Below are 17037 nucleotides of genomic sequence, written 5' to 3' on the forward strand. Positions count from 1 at the left end.
CAATGTTTATGTCTTGTCCTGTGCTGTTGCCACAAAAGAAATTTAATGACATACATCAATGACAATAAACCTAATTCTGATTCCACAGCTCTTTTTTCGTCACACTTCCTCAAAAAGCTATCAATTTAGTAAGATATGAATTGCCCCACACAAAACCATGCTGACCTACCTATTTAGTCCGTATCTTCCAAATGCTCATAAATCCTATCCACAAGAATCCTCTTCAACACCTTCCCTCCAACGTATGCGAAACTTGCTGGCCTATAGTTTCCAGGGGTCTTCCTAATTCCCTACTTGAATAATGGAACAACATTTGCCACTCATCAGGACTCCAGGACCTCATCAATGGCTAAAGAGGACACAAAGATGTTTTATTTTATTTATTTAGAGATACAGCAGGGAAACAGGCCCTGCTGACCCAGTGAGCACATGCCACCCATTTACATCCACATGACCAATTAACCTGCTAAGCTGTATGCCTTTCCCTCCATCGCAGGACTCTGCAGAGAGTGGTGCAGTTGTGAACTTCCCACCATTCAGGACATTTCCAGAGGCAGGTGCGTAAAAAGGGCCCAAAAGATCATTGGGGACCCAAGTCACCCCAACCACAAGCTGTTCCAGTTGCTACCATCCAGGAAACGGTACAACAGCATAAAAGTCAGGTCCAACAGGCTCCGGGACAGCTTCTTCCACCAGGCCATCAGACTGATTAATTCACGATGATACAATTGTATTCTTATGCTATATTGACTGCCCCATTGTACATACTATTTACTACAAATTACTATAAATTGTACATTGCACATTTACACGGAGACGTAACGTAAAGATTTTTACTCCTCATGTATGTGAAGGATGTAAAAAATAAAGTCAATTCAAGTTTGGATGTGGGAGGGAACTGGAGTAATGGACAGAATGTACTGAATCCAGTACAGGCAATGATGGGAATTGAACACTGGTCACTGACACTGTTATAGCTTTATGCTCATGGCCATGCTACCATGCCACACACAGTCTAGGTCCCAGCAATGTCAGCTCTTATCTCTCTCAGTAACTTAGGGTATACCCATCAGGCACTGGAGACTTACTTATCTTAATGTTCTCCATCAGAATATTATTCGAGACCCTTCCTCCTCCTTTATCTCAAAATGCCCTAGCATTAGCACACTCTCTGAGATTGATCTCCCAATCCTCCATGTCTTTCTGCTTGGTAACTACTGATGCCAAATACTCATTTAGGACTCACCCACATCCTCCACCTTCAAACACATTCCTTCCTTTATCTTTGAGTAGTCCTACTTGCTCCCTCGTTATTCTCTTGTTCTTAATATCTGTATAGAATATCTTGGCATTCTCTTTAATCCTAATTGCCAAGGACAATTCTTCCTGTTCTCCTATTTCCCTTTGTGAGCCAATTTCTGGCTTCTTTATAATCCTCAAGGATTTTTGCTTCCTAAACCTTATATATTTATTTTTCATCCTTAACTAAATTCACCACCTCTTTCAACATCTAAGTTTCCTTACATTGACATCTATGTCCTTGTTTCTTACTAGACCACACCTGTCCTGTACTCTGTGCAGTCGGTCTTTAAACACCCTCCACATGTCAGATGTGGACTTGATCAAAAACACCTGCTTTGAATGAGCTCTCCCTTATTCCTGCTTAATATTCTTGCATTTTGCCCTGCTTCTGTTTAATATTCTCCCAGAAGATCAATACTTAATGTTATTTATGGCTATCTTAAAATTTTAAGGAGTTGTGATCACTATTCCGTAACTGTTCCCCCACTGAAAGATCAGTCAGCTGGCCAGGCTCATTACCCAATACCAGGCCCAGTATGGTCCTTCTCTCATTTGTCTATCTACCTATTGATTTAAGAATCTCTCTTGGCTTCACCTAATAAATTTTGCCCTGTCCAAGTCTATAAGGAGGTCTCATTCTATATTAGGGTATCTGAAGTTGCCCATTACAACATCCCTGTTGTTTTTATACCTTTTTCTAATCTTCCTGCGTATGTGTTCCTCAATGTCCTGGTAACTATTGGAGGGAGGGGGTTCTGTTCTATAATCCCATCAGAGTGACTGTATCTTTTTTACCTTTGAGTTCATATAGACTCAATCTATCCAATACAGACAGACCTGGTCCCAACCTTCTCAAACTCACCATCCCTCTTCCTGAGGTGACAAGTGTGACTGATCTTGTCATCGCAATCAAAGCCTACTCTTGTTCATAGAATTTATTTCTTCCTTCTGTTTCAAACCCTCTCTTCCTTTGATTCAGCGTATACCAGCCAATATACCCAATGCTCTTTTGTATACTTTCTAATTGTCTCCTTTTTCTCCTGGCCTCTGGTGTACAATTAGGAAAGCCAGGGAGCCTAATTCTTTCTTGAATAAGAAGGAATAAATTCAAAATGATCACCGTTGTCCTCCTTTACCTTAGTGAATTAGTTCTTGCTTTGAACAACGTCTCCTTTGATTCTAGTCAAGTTCTCCACATAAAAGCTGTTGCTATGGGAACTTGCGAGTTGTATCTATGCCTGCCTACACGTGGGATAAATTCTTTGCTCGGGTTCAACAGGGATCCCATCTTTTAAGAATGGTTGACCATCATTTATTTCTTGTTCTCACTGTGAACACAATTTCACAGAAGTTGCATTATTTTCTTTGACTTCTCTGTAACTTTACTGGAAGTTTGTTGTCAACAAGTATCGAGCGAAGACTACCAAGTGAAAGCCTAAAGACTGCCATCGTTAATCTGCTTCTCTTCAGAACTCTAATCCTTTCATTCGTCTTCATCTTATTTAGTCACATGGTACATGCTATTACGTATTAGTGCTTCCGACCGCAGTTGAGAAAATTTTCCTAGTTGTTTGTACAGGGTCCGCTACCTGTCACTCTTCAGTTCTCATCTCTTCCCAACAATCAATAATGATTTTCTTGCTTCCCAATATCGCAGTGAATTCATCCTGTCATCCCCAGCATCCTTAGTGTGATTCCACCTGCTCACCTCTCTATCAAACCCATAAAGGAATCTTCCATGGCAATAAAAAAAAATCTAAAACAAGGGCCGAAAATGCTGGAAATATTTGTTTCTGTAGGAAGATAAATGGAGGTGACATTTAAGGTCGACCTGCAGAGTATCCTCCATAACGCCCTGATTCACTTTTAATCATCCATGACGCAACCCTTTCAAGCCACTCTTCCACACCTCTCTGTTCGTTTCTTTTAATCTCGCTCAAACTTCACATCATCACCACTTCTTTTTTTCCATGTTAATTTTTCTTTCTCCGATTTCTACTGTGTTGCCTTCGCTGTAGATTTTATATGCTGAGCTGTCGGCAAGGCTTTTCCGCTTCACCCGTCTGTAGCCCCTCAAAACGCTCCTTCTAGTTGTTCACACAAAATACCCCGCAGATGCTGGGGTCAAAGCAACCTGTACAACACGCTGGAGGAACTCAGCAGGTCGGGCAGCATCCGTGGAAACGAGCAGTCAACGTTTCGGGCCGAGACCCTTCGTCAGGACTGGAGAGGGAGGGGGGCAGGGCCCCATAAAGAAGGTGGGGAGGGTGGGAAGGAGAAGGCTGGTGAAAAACCAATAGGGGAAAGATCAAGGGGTGGGAGAGGAGAGGCAGGGAGGGGATAGGTGGGAAAAGTGAAGGAGGAATGTAAAAGGAAAGCACTATGGGTCGTAGAAGGAGGCGGAACCATGAGGAGGTGATAGGTAGCTGGAGGAGGAGGGAGAGGGAAACTGGGATGGGGGAAGGGAGGGGGAGGGTATTACCGAAAGTTGGAGAATTCAATGTTCATGCCAAGGGGCTGGAGACTACCCAGGCGGCATATGAGGTGTTCACTCGCCCCAGTCCTTTAAACTTTCCCGATTCCCGTTGTGGTTCGAAACGTCACCTCTTCTCTTTCTGTCCCTTAAAAACCTCGCAACTTAAACTTTATCGCATAGCTGTGATTTAAAATAATAGCAAAACCCCCAATTTTACACGTTAACCCCGTTTTCCTTTCTCTGGGATGGCCGCTTGTCATACTGCCCATCTCAGTCTCGTTGAAACAGCGTTTCATTTCGTTGTGACACTAGAAACCCTGCCTGCTTCTGGAAACGAAAGATGACCAACACGTGTTTTATTAGGCTCATTCCTCAAAGCAACAGCTCTTTTTCCCCTTTAGGTCCGAAGGTGATTTGCTTCGTCGAGGCACCTTTTAACTTTGGTCCCATAAACTTAACGGATACTCGTTTCACTCCCCGTTGCAATTTTTCCCAGCACCGAAACATTACCACCCTTGATAGGCTAATTGAGGTGTCAGTCGGCGGCAGAGCTCCGCGGATAGGTTGCTGCGCACTTTCCTTCCCGGTGAAATATTGTTTTATGGAAATAGGTAGTCCTGGAATCAAGTCGTAGTCAGTTTCGGACCTACTGCTTAACAGAAGGATGCGGGATTTTTCAACAGGCTCACATTTGTAGAGTACCAAAATTAAGGGCAACGTTAGCGAAAGGGATATTAGAACTCGTGAAAGTGCACAGGAGGTATATTAGGACGGGAGCGAGGTGAGGGCGACCACGTACGGATGGAGTACGGCGACAGTGGGTGACTTGGCTCCTCCTGGACACAGGGTCTGCGAGGGAAATGACCGATGGCGTGGGATTCCGTCTGGCTTCCTGCTCGGCATTGTCTAAGAACCGGGTAGGAGATGGGGCAGCGCCAGAGCACTTCGCAGCGCATTTTGCCCCTTTAATTCTTAGCAAGTTCGGAAAGCCCCATAACGAAATTTTCAACACACCCTTCGATAACATGCAAAGTAATTTCAGGGCTGGGTATGTGGCCGATGAAGTTCACAAGTAATGCTAAATTCCCAATTTTGAATAATTTTTAATGTTGCAATGAAACGAGTTAATAAGGGAACGGAAAATTTGATATTTGAATGTGTAATAGGAAAATAAACACTTAAAACTAGACTGAGAAAATGTGGGAGTTATTTTAGTGGAAATTTGCTACGATCGCCCGCAGGGTCGGGAATGACAGTCAGGACAAACGAGAAATCAATTGCCTGTTCATTGTTGCCAAGAGTATGGTACACCAGGGATACCACTTGACGTTTTAAACAGCGCACGTCCCGTTTTGCGCAGAACCAGTCCATCTCGGGGAAACTCGTTTTTAGATTTTTTAAACTTTTTTCCAAACAGGCTATGCACGTGGGAACGGTCTTTCCATGTTCGGCTATTCTGGTAAATGAGAACGATTTATTTTACTTTATTACATTTTTTTTTGTCAGCGATTAAGCTTCTTGTTTATGTGACAACTTGTTTTTTTTTTGCCCGCAGTTCCTATGTGTCCCTGGCCTGCTGGCAGGTGAGTAAACCCAGCAGCGTCGCCAAGCATTTGAACTTAAGTGCAGATATTAGTCGTTACAAAGTGTCCGCCTTTCCTCAGCCTCCCCAGACTCGCAGCTGCCGGCGCTGGACAGCCCGTGTTTCCTCTACCGGGGTTACTATTATACTTATGTCCCAAAGGAACACCAGTGGGCTGCAGCGGAGAAATTGTGCCGACAAAGGTTTGGATTTCTGGCCACTATCGCGACAGCTGACGATAACCAGAAAACAACACGCTTCATGAAGTCCATTGGTGTGAAGGAGACACTGTGGATTGGTGCCAAAGTAAAAGAGGCGGGTCCTGGTGAGATATATTAATTGCCTCTTTTTTATTTTATAATTTTTTTCCATTAAGAATGATTTAAAACTTAACAATGGCATCAAACCCATCACATTTAGTTCAATCATCTATTCGGATACATTGGGAGTAGATCTCCTTTACATATCACCGTGCTCATATTGTGAATATAATCGAAGTAACTAGTGAAACCTTCCAAAGTTATACCGTATTTTCGCTGGAGAAAACGTTCCAAAATGCTTGCTGGGGACGCCAATAAAGGAAAAAAAACATTTTTTATACATCAAATTGACCGTTTGATGCCACGTCTTTCAGAGTAAAAATAATTCTTACTTTGGATTTGCGATTCACTGTGGCTAAATTGTCAACGAGCTGAAAAGATCTTTGTATATTAAGGAAATCCAGGGATGTTGGGATTCGTGCGGGGAACGAGTGCTAAGGGAAGAGGCTCTTATCGAAAGGCGGTACAGATGCCGTGGCTCCTGGGCACATTTATCTGTCCCTCTCACTCTGAGGACTTTGAACCAGGCAGCAAGAATGGAAGCCATTAGAGTCTTGACGCCCGTGTCTGCTCTTTCAAAGAGCTTTATCTATCGGTCCTACATCTTCCAGTTGCTTCCACACATCTAATTAAAATCATGAAATTTCGTTAAAAGTATATCTCCCGATGTCTTAAAAATTCTTTTATCGATGATCTTAAATTCTTTACACTTTGGTTGTTAGTCCGTATTTGTTGCGTTTCTTTGTACCTACTGCAAGTACAATATATCTCAAGTGGTTATGGTGACATGTATGTACTTTGATAATAAGCTTAATTCGAACTGCTACCATTGGAAACTATTTCCTATTCCCACGGGACACATGCCTCAGCAAAGCTGATAATCTGGCACTATTGGTTTGCTGATCTATTGATGATACTCCTATTAATAACCAAACACAATTTTATTTCACTCTGTTGCAGTAAAATTTCTATGGAAGCAGATGAGAATAAAGGGTACAGGGAATGCTAAAGGACTCCAGACCCCAGCTCCACCTTACTGACCCCTGATGCTCCAGATCCCAACTCCAGCTCTAGTGCATAGTCTGGACCCCAGCCTTGACTCCACGCCTCCTCACTGTCTAAACTAATGAGTGAGCCAGTTGCTGGGCCAACTGGATTTCTGATCAGTTGGATGCTGGATTATAGTAATTTTGAACATCTCTAATAGATTTCCATTCAACCCTGTCCTTGGAAACTTCTGCGGTGTGTGGCCATGGTTAAGGCATTGGACTAGCGATCTGAAGGTTGTGAGATCGAGCCCCAGCTGAGAGTGTGTTGTGTCCTTGAGCAAGACACTTAACCACACATTGCTCCAGTCCACCCAGCTGAAAATGGGTACCGGCAAATTGCTGGGGGTTAACCTTGCGTCCTAGCTGGCGGGGGGGAGGAGTCTCGTATCTCAGTCGCTTCACACCACGGAAACCGGCAAAAGCACCGGCCTGATGAGCCTATATGGTTCTGGACAGACTTTAACTTTTTAACTTGGAAGCTTCTATATCTCTTTGTTGTTCAATTGAATGTTTCTTTCTATTCTCATTTATGTGACCCATTAACAATGGTGGCTACAGATAAAACCGATGGAACATTAAACAAGTGTACAACAGTTGTATCATACAATCTGATACACCTGGAAAATTTTAAACAAATTTACTGACTGAATGAAATTAAATTCAAAATTTATTTGTAATATAATTCTGGACAAGATCAATTTAAAAATGAATCCATAATATTGTGTTAGTTCAGAGCCTTTCATTGTGCTCATTCATCTGTATGTTTGTCCCTAGAGAGAGGATTATCAATTGATCTGGTAAAATCTGATAAAGCTGATCACTAAAGTAAAATTTACGAAGACAGCAGTTCAGACTAATATGCTGTTTCATTGACAGGTAATTTTTCCTCTTCAGATGAAGGCATAATAGAGCAATTTTTCAGTAACTATGGATTTAGATTTTCCTTTCTATAATGGCAGCAATAGAAAATGCTGGAGATGCTCAGCAGGCAGCATCTGTGAAGAGAGAATCAGAAGTTTAATTTCAGGTTAATGGTCTTCCACTAGAACTTTAAATATTGTACGAGGCTGAAAATGAGTATCTTCAGGATTTCCACAGGTCTGTGGTGTAAAGCTGACTGCTGAATTTACCGACAGGCTGTGCTGTTTTGTAGTCAATTCATCCCAATCCTGGGAACTGATGTACACTAATGAAATTTCTGTTTGTTCTAAAATAGTTTGGCTGTACAATAACTTGAAAAATGCTATTATTCCATTAGTGTGCATGAATTTTTAATGGTAAACCTAGATATATTTGTTCTTTAGCAAAATATCTGGCTTAATGTAGGTAGAATATAATTTTCTCATCTAAGTACTTCTAAATATAGGTTAAACTATATTTTTATTTCAGAAATATCTATTTCATTTCTACTTCTATGTTGTGTTTATCTTTCCAACATTGATTTTTTGCAAGAACTTTTCAGTGACTTTGATTATCCTGCCAGGCTGATGTTGTTGGATGCAGGGATTCCTTAATCAGATGCCTGACTGCAACTAACCTCAGGAAGAGGGAAGCCCACGCCACAGGGATCATTGGGTCCTAGTAGGCAGTTTTAACTGTGATTTTGAACATTTCTGATAGATTTCCATTTACTCCTCTCCTTGGAAGCTTCTATCATCTCTTTGCTGTTTCTTTCTAATCCCATTTATCTGACCCATTAACATTGGTGGCTTCAGATGAAATTGCTGGAATGAATGTCAGTCAAAGACGAGTACCATCACTTTGCTACTGATTCTAGGGGCCCATGCCCTTTCTAGTGGGCTGCAGCAGAGAAGCTGTTCTGGAAAAGTCTTCAATTTCTGTCCACTATCACAACAGTTGAAAATAACCGGAAAATGTCTAACTTCATGAAGTCCACTGAGCTTTCAAATCCTTTTTTTCAGTTTCTTTAGGTTTTTAGGGCCTAAAGTCAAAATTCACCCTGAAGTTCTCCATCCTATTACTTTCTCCATCTCATTCTTCCTTCAAGATTCTCCATAAACCTTGCTTCTTCCTGATTACTTCCTTTGATACTGGAACACTGAAGCATTTTGAGATGTTTTGACTTGCTAATGGCTCTCTAAAAGTTTAGGTCATTGATGCAACAATAGTTGACTTCAGACTACTGAACATACCTCTTTGGGTTTCAGCAGACGTTTGCAATTTTGTTAAGCTGGCTAGCTACCAAGTCAATACTGGGAACTTACTTAATAGAAATCTGGAAGAATGAATAGACTTAAAATCTGGGACTCCAAGCCTGATCCACTGAGTTCCTCCAGCAATTTGTAAAATAGTGAATGTCTCTGGTCAATTGATAATAGTCCTAGGAAGCATGGTGCATGCATGGAACCTAAGAGTTCCTCTCACTGAAGCCTTGATTGCAGGACAATGTTAAAATAGTGAAAGCTGGGAGAAGTCAAGTTCAACCTTGGTAACCAGACACAGAACTTCTTAAAAAGGACTACAAATTGAAAGGACCTTTTGGAGTATGATAGTGAGGAGAAATGAAGCCATTAAAGAAACTTGTATACACTTGCTGGGGTATCACACATTGCGATTGATGGTGAATATACCTGCGTTGAATGACCTTTCCTACTTCCAACTCCACACCCCTCCCCCCCCACCAAGATGTTTGTACGCTGTTGATCTTTGTAACATAAACCATAAATAAAGAAGCCACCTCTTGAGTGGTGTGGTACCATGGAGCTCTGATGCATTGTTCTACAGAACTGTGGAATGCAGATTCCCAACGCAGAGGATTACTGTCTTCTTTTTGTTACGTTAATGCTTGGAGCAGAGGCAGCCTGCTTACTATTGGAACGAAGGGAAAGTCAGAGAGTTAATCGTGCTGCGAAGTATCAAACTATATTTTAAATTAAAATAGTTGGCTGTAAACTGGTTCAAGTGAAGACTGGAAGCAACTTTCTACTTCTCCCTCATGCTGGATAAAGAGTTTGTTTTGAAATAATTACAACTTCTTTCATATATAAGCTGAAATTTTGAGACATCTCCCATCTATTCTTTGTAGTAAATTTAAAAATGCATTCTTTCTATTCGGTTAACTTCACCTGTGAATGTTAAAGGCACTGCAACAAAGGACCTTTGATGCAATACATCGCAGATACAACCCAGAGTCAAATGAATCTCAGGACTGTAGATGGTGACATATATGTATTTTGATAACAAATTTACTTTGAACTTTGGATTTTTTTTAGCATTTTAGCCAGTTTTTAAAAAGTTAATTGATATGTTTTATAATATAGGTACAGATTGTACTTGATGACTTCTGATAATAAAAGATTCTAAGCAAAAATGATAGAATTTCTATCAAAACATATATATGTAATTTGTCAGAATTTCAGTCATATGAACTTGATAATATTTATTTTTTCTGATCTCTTCTGAGCTAGTAATTTATTTAAATTATGCATACTCCTTTGACAAAATTAGGTTATAGCTGACATTAAACCAAAACATTTAATCTGTTATAGTGAGAAATATTAATCCTAGGTCATTGCTTTTAGGATTGGAGACTATCCTAATGTTGTAATTATTCATCATTAATAATTCAATGTATTTTTCCTTAATCAGAGAAATGTTTGCTTTGTGATGTAATAGCTGAAATTTAAGTATTTCACAAAGAACTTTCTTTTTGGATAAATGCCTGTCTTTGATCAAAAAGGAATAGTGATGATTTTAAGTAAATTTAATTTGTCATAAGCAATGTATTGGATTTTTAAATTATATGTTTATTAATGTAAACTGCGAGCATCTAAACAAGCTGAGAAAACATTTCAAATGCAAACTTACAGAAATAAAGAATTGTTTGATTAAGATAGACTGCTGTAATGAGAAAGATATCACAGTGCACTCATTACTTCATCTTCTTTCATTCAGGTACCTTTGGATCACACATTCTGACGTTTTCTACCAAAACTGACACCAAATATGCCAAACTTCTCAGGCAGTTTCCTCAAATGCATTCAGTGACCATTTGTGCTCAAGTGCAATTTGATTCAAGTTATGTGGGAGTTTCCACTGTATTTTCCTATTCAATACCATCATTTATCAATGAGTTTCAGCTGCGTGCTAACATTGTCCATGATCAACAAATCCAACTTGCTTTGCTGGTCCACGGTGTCCACACTCCTTACTCTCAAGCTGTGAAGAATGATGGTAGATGGCATTATGTGTGTTTGAGCTGGACCAGCCATGGTGGCAGCTGGGCTATTGCAGCAGATGGATCTGTCACTGCATCTGGAGATCATCTTTATATTTCTGAAGATATTGGAGCCGGCGGAGTTTTCATCATTGGACAAGAGCAAGATACATTTGGTGGATCATTTAAGAAGGATGAATCTTTTATTGGGAGTATTACACAACTCCACATCTGGGATCGTCTTTTGAATGCCAGTGAGATTCAGGCTTTAGCAGGAGACTGTGTGGTTGTTCCACTGGGATTATACTTTCAATGGAACCTCTCTGCCTTTGAGATAGAGTCAACAGTGCATGTGCACAAAGGATTTTCCCAGTGTAAAGGTAATGAATGAAAAATAATTATTCCATTTTTTTGGGAGTGGGAATGCTCTTTAAAACTTAACCTTTCAGATGGTGGTTGTTGAAGTGTTGTCATAATACACATCAAAGTAATCAGACATAAGTCTGGGTCCTTGATTTAGTTGTAAAGCAGGTTATTCCAATAAACATTTGTAACTTTATGAGTAAAAAACTTGCTTGGGCAATTAGTAGATGTATCCTTTTTATTATTTCATCAGTGTATACTAATTTAATGAGAATGTAAAATACCTGCAGTGCTAGCCAAAGTTTTCTGTTGTAGAAGTGATCAGGAACCTATGGAATTAAATTAGGATACATACACGCTCACTGAATGTACCTCATGAGTTCAGGGAAGGGGACAAAGGCAAATCGAAGAAATTAATTTTCTGTATTCTGTCAAAATGAGGTTTCCAGAGTTTAACACCATTTTAGCAAAATTGTTTGTAATCCATCATTAAATTCCTCAAACATTTGACTGTGGCGTCCCGAGGTGTAACTATAGGGAATGCTGCTCTCTAGTGGTAGACAGGAAGAAAGTCAGAAAGAAAGCAATTGAAATGAAAACACCGGTAGGTATTTGCAATAAGCATTGATTCTGATGGGAAGGAATGCTTGAGAAAAAAGAACAAAATTAATTTCATTTATTTTTAAAAAATCTTGATACAAATGCTTACAGATTGCACTTCTTGGAGATTTCAATCTGAAACATATTTAAAAAATGATAATTTCTTTGTGAAATGCACATGGCAATTTTCATGATATATGACTAAGCAAAATTATTTTACATTAGTCAATCTTATTTTAAGATGTATCCACTATTACTCTACAATCTTTTAAACAGACGATTTGCTTGTTAATTATGATCTGATATACATAGAAGTAATAAATGTAGCTTTTCATCTTTGCAGGAGTGTCTCTTTTAAAGCCAAATAATTACAAAACTACTGTAGTAAAACTAACACAGAGCACAAGACTTATCTCTACTACTGACAAACAATATTCATTTTGATGCAGTGCTTTGATTTATGTTCTGTGCAATCTCATTCCTTTTATTTGTGTGCACACTTCCAAATGTCCTCATCATCCATCAGACTTTCAGCGTGACGTTAGGTATAAATGAAGAAGCGTTCTCTGATTTAGCTCATCATCATAATGTTTAATATGCCTTAATGTGCTAAATAATTTCTGATTTTGCACGATATTTTATCCTCTAAAGCCCTGGACATATCACCTTTTATAAAATAATAACAAAATTTCCAGTCTTCTGCTGGGAGTAGGGTGCTATACCATACAGGAGTAATCCAGTTTGCCATCTGTCTTATCCAATTTGTGTAGGCTTCTGCAAAGAGTAATAGTGGAATGACTAATGGCTTCATTGCCAGCCAGTGTAGCAGCAATTGTGCTCTACTTTTGCAACAAGTTGAATGTTGAAAATAAAGCAGAGAGTGAGGTATCGAGTATCCTAAGAGGTACCAATGAGGCCATCTGGTACAGGTTGTAGGCTCCGGTTGTTGCTACACACAAATATTACTTTAAAAAATAAGAAGACAGTGTTGTTGACCAATTGCTTTCATCCTTGCAGGTGTCAATTCAATCTAGGTGACCAAATAATTGAAAATAAACATATGAGATTAGTATAAACAGAGGGAATTGTAGTCTGAGGTAGAATTAGGGGTTTTCAGGTCAGTTCCACAACCTGATAGCAGTGGGGAAGAAGCTGTTATTGAACCATGAGGTGTGGGTTTTCAGGCTCCAATCTGATATGATATTGACTTCAATGTCACTTTCCTATCAGTTTCCCATATTCTTTAACTTCCCTCAACATCAACAACCTCTGGATTTCAAAAAATATCTTCAATGAGTTATCTCTACTGCTCCAGGATCAAGAGATCTAAAAATTCATAACCCTCTGACAGAGAAAATTCTGCCCTCTCTCTGTGTTCAATCAGTCCTAGTTCTTGATCACCCGAGAAGAGGAATCACTTTGTTCAACAGGTGAAGTGGCTTCAGAACCTGTGAAGATAGAGAAACGGACTGCTATGAGCTGGTCAGAAGGCTAGCCAAAACATTGTGAAGAAGAAGGCAGCTAAAGGAGAGAAACATAAGCAATGGATTTGTTGGAATTAAAAGTACTTGATAACAAGGAGGGTCTTGTAGGAGAGTACTTGTTTAGTTTTGATTGAAAGTCAAGGAAGGTATGTTGTTTACTCCATTCAAAAGGTCATCTCAAAGTAGGTGAAAAGGAAGAGGGAAATAGCAGAGAAAAGAAGTGGGTGAAGGACCTGCTGACCAGGATTAGTGAGGTGAATGGGAAATGAAGAATCCCTTGCTTGCAGGCATTCCCTAATGTGAAGTAGAGGCTTCTTTGCATGGAACGCTGGAACCAATGATAGAATAAAGCAGGAACGTTTCACCAGGACAAGGAACATCAGAGCCAGTCACAATGCTCTGAACAGTATTCTTGGCTGCATAATTCTGTGACTTTGGAATTCATGATGATGTTCAATACATTGCTTTAGGTTGTGGCTCATGACAATCACTTTATTTTTTATTCCTTGGAAGGTGATGGATTCCAAACAACGGAACCATTTGATGTTGTGTGGGTGGATGGAACGACATCCTCTTTTCACAATGTCTCAGCGAATGCCACCCATCCAGCAAACAAAGGTGAATGTATAGCCTTGAACTCACTGAGTGGAGCGTGGACTTCTGAAGAATGCTCTAAGCAGAAACAAGCACTTTGTAGATATAGCAAAGGTACATTTAATAAACTACTTGTTTAAAATTATGCCACTTTCAAGTTACAATCCACTTATTATCATTGAAATAGTTTTATCTGAAAAATATATTGGGATAATTTGTTTCTGCTTTTGTGGTTTCAGTGTTGCATGTTGGTAGATAAAATAAATGCTAATATTCCAGACAGTAGATAAATCAGCAGATTTTCAAACACTTTTCCCCAGATGTTTCATGTTTAATCCTGTGGAAAGGCAATAGAGCTCACAGTAGTTACTGGCACCAGCCACTGTTCTTGTCCTCTCTGGCTCTGTGTGCTACTGTTCTTTTTTTGGTCCCAGATGCATTGAATTCATCTTAATGGTATCTTGAGTTTTCCCTTCTTTCTTTTCATATCTAACTTGAGCTGCTTCATTCAGTCTGACTTGCATCCAGATAATGTCCCTGCCGCTACATGACTCGATAGAAACACAAGGGACTCGAGCGCTCAAGTACAGAGACGGGTGGAATGACTGATGAACCTTGGAAGGGAAGGCAACTGATGGCAACTGTGGGGAAGGATAGCTTGCATTGCAGTGAGGTTTTGCAGTGTGCTTGAGAGAAAAGTCTCGCTAAGTGCTTGTAACCAATTGACCTTCGTTGAAATTGGCCTGCATCAGGAAAGGAAATCCATTAAGGTTCCTTTTGCTGTTGTGCACTATGTCCTACTGCACAGATATGAAAATAAACTCTATAAAAACAAGGTTGGTGCAGAATGAATATTTGGATAGGCTACCAGAAAGCTTCTGGTACCAGGCGTTATATATAAAGTCATGGACTAACAGAACACAAAAACAGACCCTTTGTCTCAACTGGCCCATGCTGATAAAAAGGTGCCCACCTAGGCTCGTTCAATTTTTCCATGTTCTGCCCATATCCCTCTGAACCCTTTCTTATCCATACACTTATAAAATATGTTGTTATTGTACCTGCCTTAATGACCAGCTAGTTCCATAGATACATCACCTTTTAAGTGAAGAAGTTACCCCACAGGTTTCTTTTAAATCTTTCCCCTTTCACATGAAACTCATTCGTCCCCCCCATCCCTTCCCGCCGATCTCCCTCCTGGCAATTATCCATGCAAGTGGAACAAGTGCTACACCTGCCCTTACACTTCCTCTCTCACCACCATTCAGGGCCCCAGACAGTCCTTCCAGGTGAGGCGACACTTCACCTGTGAGTCGGCTGGTGTGGTATACTGCGTCCAGTGCTCCCAGTGCGGCCTTTTTTATATTTGTGAGACCTGACGCAGATTGGGAGACCGTGTCACTGAACACCTACTGTTACGGTCCGGTCCGGAGCCCGCATTCCGGTTCTTGTTCCGGTCCGCGGACTCTGGACTCCGGGTCTTGTAGCCGTCCCTCCTTTTGCCCTTGAGCCCAATTAGTCACACCTGTGGATCACCGTGGCTTGTTGGGGCTCAAGGAGGCCCACCTGATGCCCAATGGCTGGCGGTGTATATAGGGGGCTCTGGGACTGAGTGGAGTCGGTCGGTTGCCTGCTTTGTTAAAGATGAGTTCTTTGAGTAAGTCTGGCAGTCACCCTGGACCTAGTTCCCTTCCTATCCCTTGCCTCTGTTGGGCAAGCCTGGCTGGACTGCTGTTGCCTGGTGGGGGACTCTGCCCCTTTCCATCCCTTGTTGTTGATGGGTTGCACCCTGCAACCTACCCAGGTGCCCTGTGGCCTGCTCAGGCCCCCGTGTTCCTGCCTGGGAGGTCTGGGCCCTGCCCAGTGAACTCCTAGACCCTGCCTGAACTCTGAGATCCTCCTGCCTTGCCTGAATTCTAAGACTCTCTCGGAACCCCAGCATCACCATGAACATCATGTCCCTCACGCACATCACGGTTTCCACATCTTGTTTCTCATTTAGTTGTTCCCGTCCTGCCCCTAGTACTTCAGTGCCTGCGTCCTGCACTTGGGTCCAGCCTCCTGTCCCCTTATGACATCTATGCTCTGTCTGCCAGAGAAAGCAGGATCTCCCAGTGGCCACATACTTTAATTCCACGTCCCATTCCCATTCTGATATGTCTATCCATGGCCTCCTCTACTGTCAAGATGAAGCCACACTCAGGTTGGAGGAACAACCCCTTATTCTGTTTGGGTAGTCTCCAACCTGATGGCATGAACATTGATTTCTCGAACTTCTGTTAATGCCCCTCCTCCCCTTCTTACCCCAATCCCTTATTTATTTATTTCCCCCTTTTTTTCCCTCTCTCTCCCCATCACTCTTTGCCTGCTCTCCATCTCCCTCTGGTGCTCCCTTCCCCCTTTCTCCCTAGGCCTCCTGTCCCATGATCCCTTCCCTTCTCCAGCTCTGTATCCCTTTTGCCAATCACCTTTCCAGCTCTTAGCTTTGCCTTGTCCCACCCCCTCTGGTCTTCTCCTATCATTTTGCATTTCCCCCTCCCCCTGCTACTTTCAAATCTCTTACTATCGTTTCTTTCAGTTAGTCCTGACGAAGGGTCTCGGCCCGAAATGTCGATAGTGCTTCTTCCTATAGATGCTACCTGACCTGCTGTGTTCCACCAGCATTTTGTGTGTGTTGCTTGAAATTCCAGCATCTGCAGATTTCCTTGTGTTTGCAAAACTCATAGCCTCTAGCTTTTGGTTTCTTTCCCATGGAAAAAGACCATGTGCATTCACCCTATTTATGCCCCTCATGATTTTATGCATATCTATAAGGTCACCCTTTTTCTCCTGTGTGTCAAGGAATAAAGTTCTTGTTTTCCCACCCTCTCCCTATAACTCAGCTGCCAAATCCTGGTAAAAATTTTCATAAATCCTCTTTGCACTCTTTCCAGCTTAATGAAATCTTTCCTGCCGCAAGGTGACCAAACCTGGACGAGATTCTCAAAATGCAGCTTTGCTAACATCTTGTACATCTGCAATGTCATGTCACAATTCATAAAACTCAGTGCCCTGAACGATAAAGGCCAATGTACCAAATGCCACCGTCAC

General features: G+C 41.1%; 1 protein-coding gene across 1 annotated transcript in view; it reads left to right on the forward strand.

Annotated features, from left to right (window-relative positions):
- Positions 1-4638: 4638 nt before the first annotated feature.
- LOC132401501 (adhesion G-protein coupled receptor D2) overlaps positions 4639-17037 on the forward strand; it is a 312379-nt gene continuing 299980 nt past the window's right edge. The window contains exons 1-6 of the mRNA XM_059983527.1: positions 4639-4695; positions 5196-5237; positions 5334-5361; positions 5443-5685; positions 10645-11286; positions 13867-14061. Coding sequence (XP_059839510.1) covers positions 4639-4695; positions 5196-5237; positions 5334-5361; positions 5443-5685; positions 10645-11286; positions 13867-14061 — 1207 coding nt within the window. The remainder of the gene's footprint in view (positions 4696-5195; positions 5238-5333; positions 5362-5442; positions 5686-10644; positions 11287-13866; positions 14062-17037) is intronic.

The sequence above is a fragment of the Hypanus sabinus genome, chromosome 11 (genome assembly GCF_030144855.1).
Source record: "Hypanus sabinus isolate sHypSab1 chromosome 11, sHypSab1.hap1, whole genome shotgun sequence".
Classification (NCBI taxonomy): domain Eukaryota; kingdom Metazoa; phylum Chordata; class Chondrichthyes; order Myliobatiformes; family Dasyatidae; genus Hypanus; species Hypanus sabinus.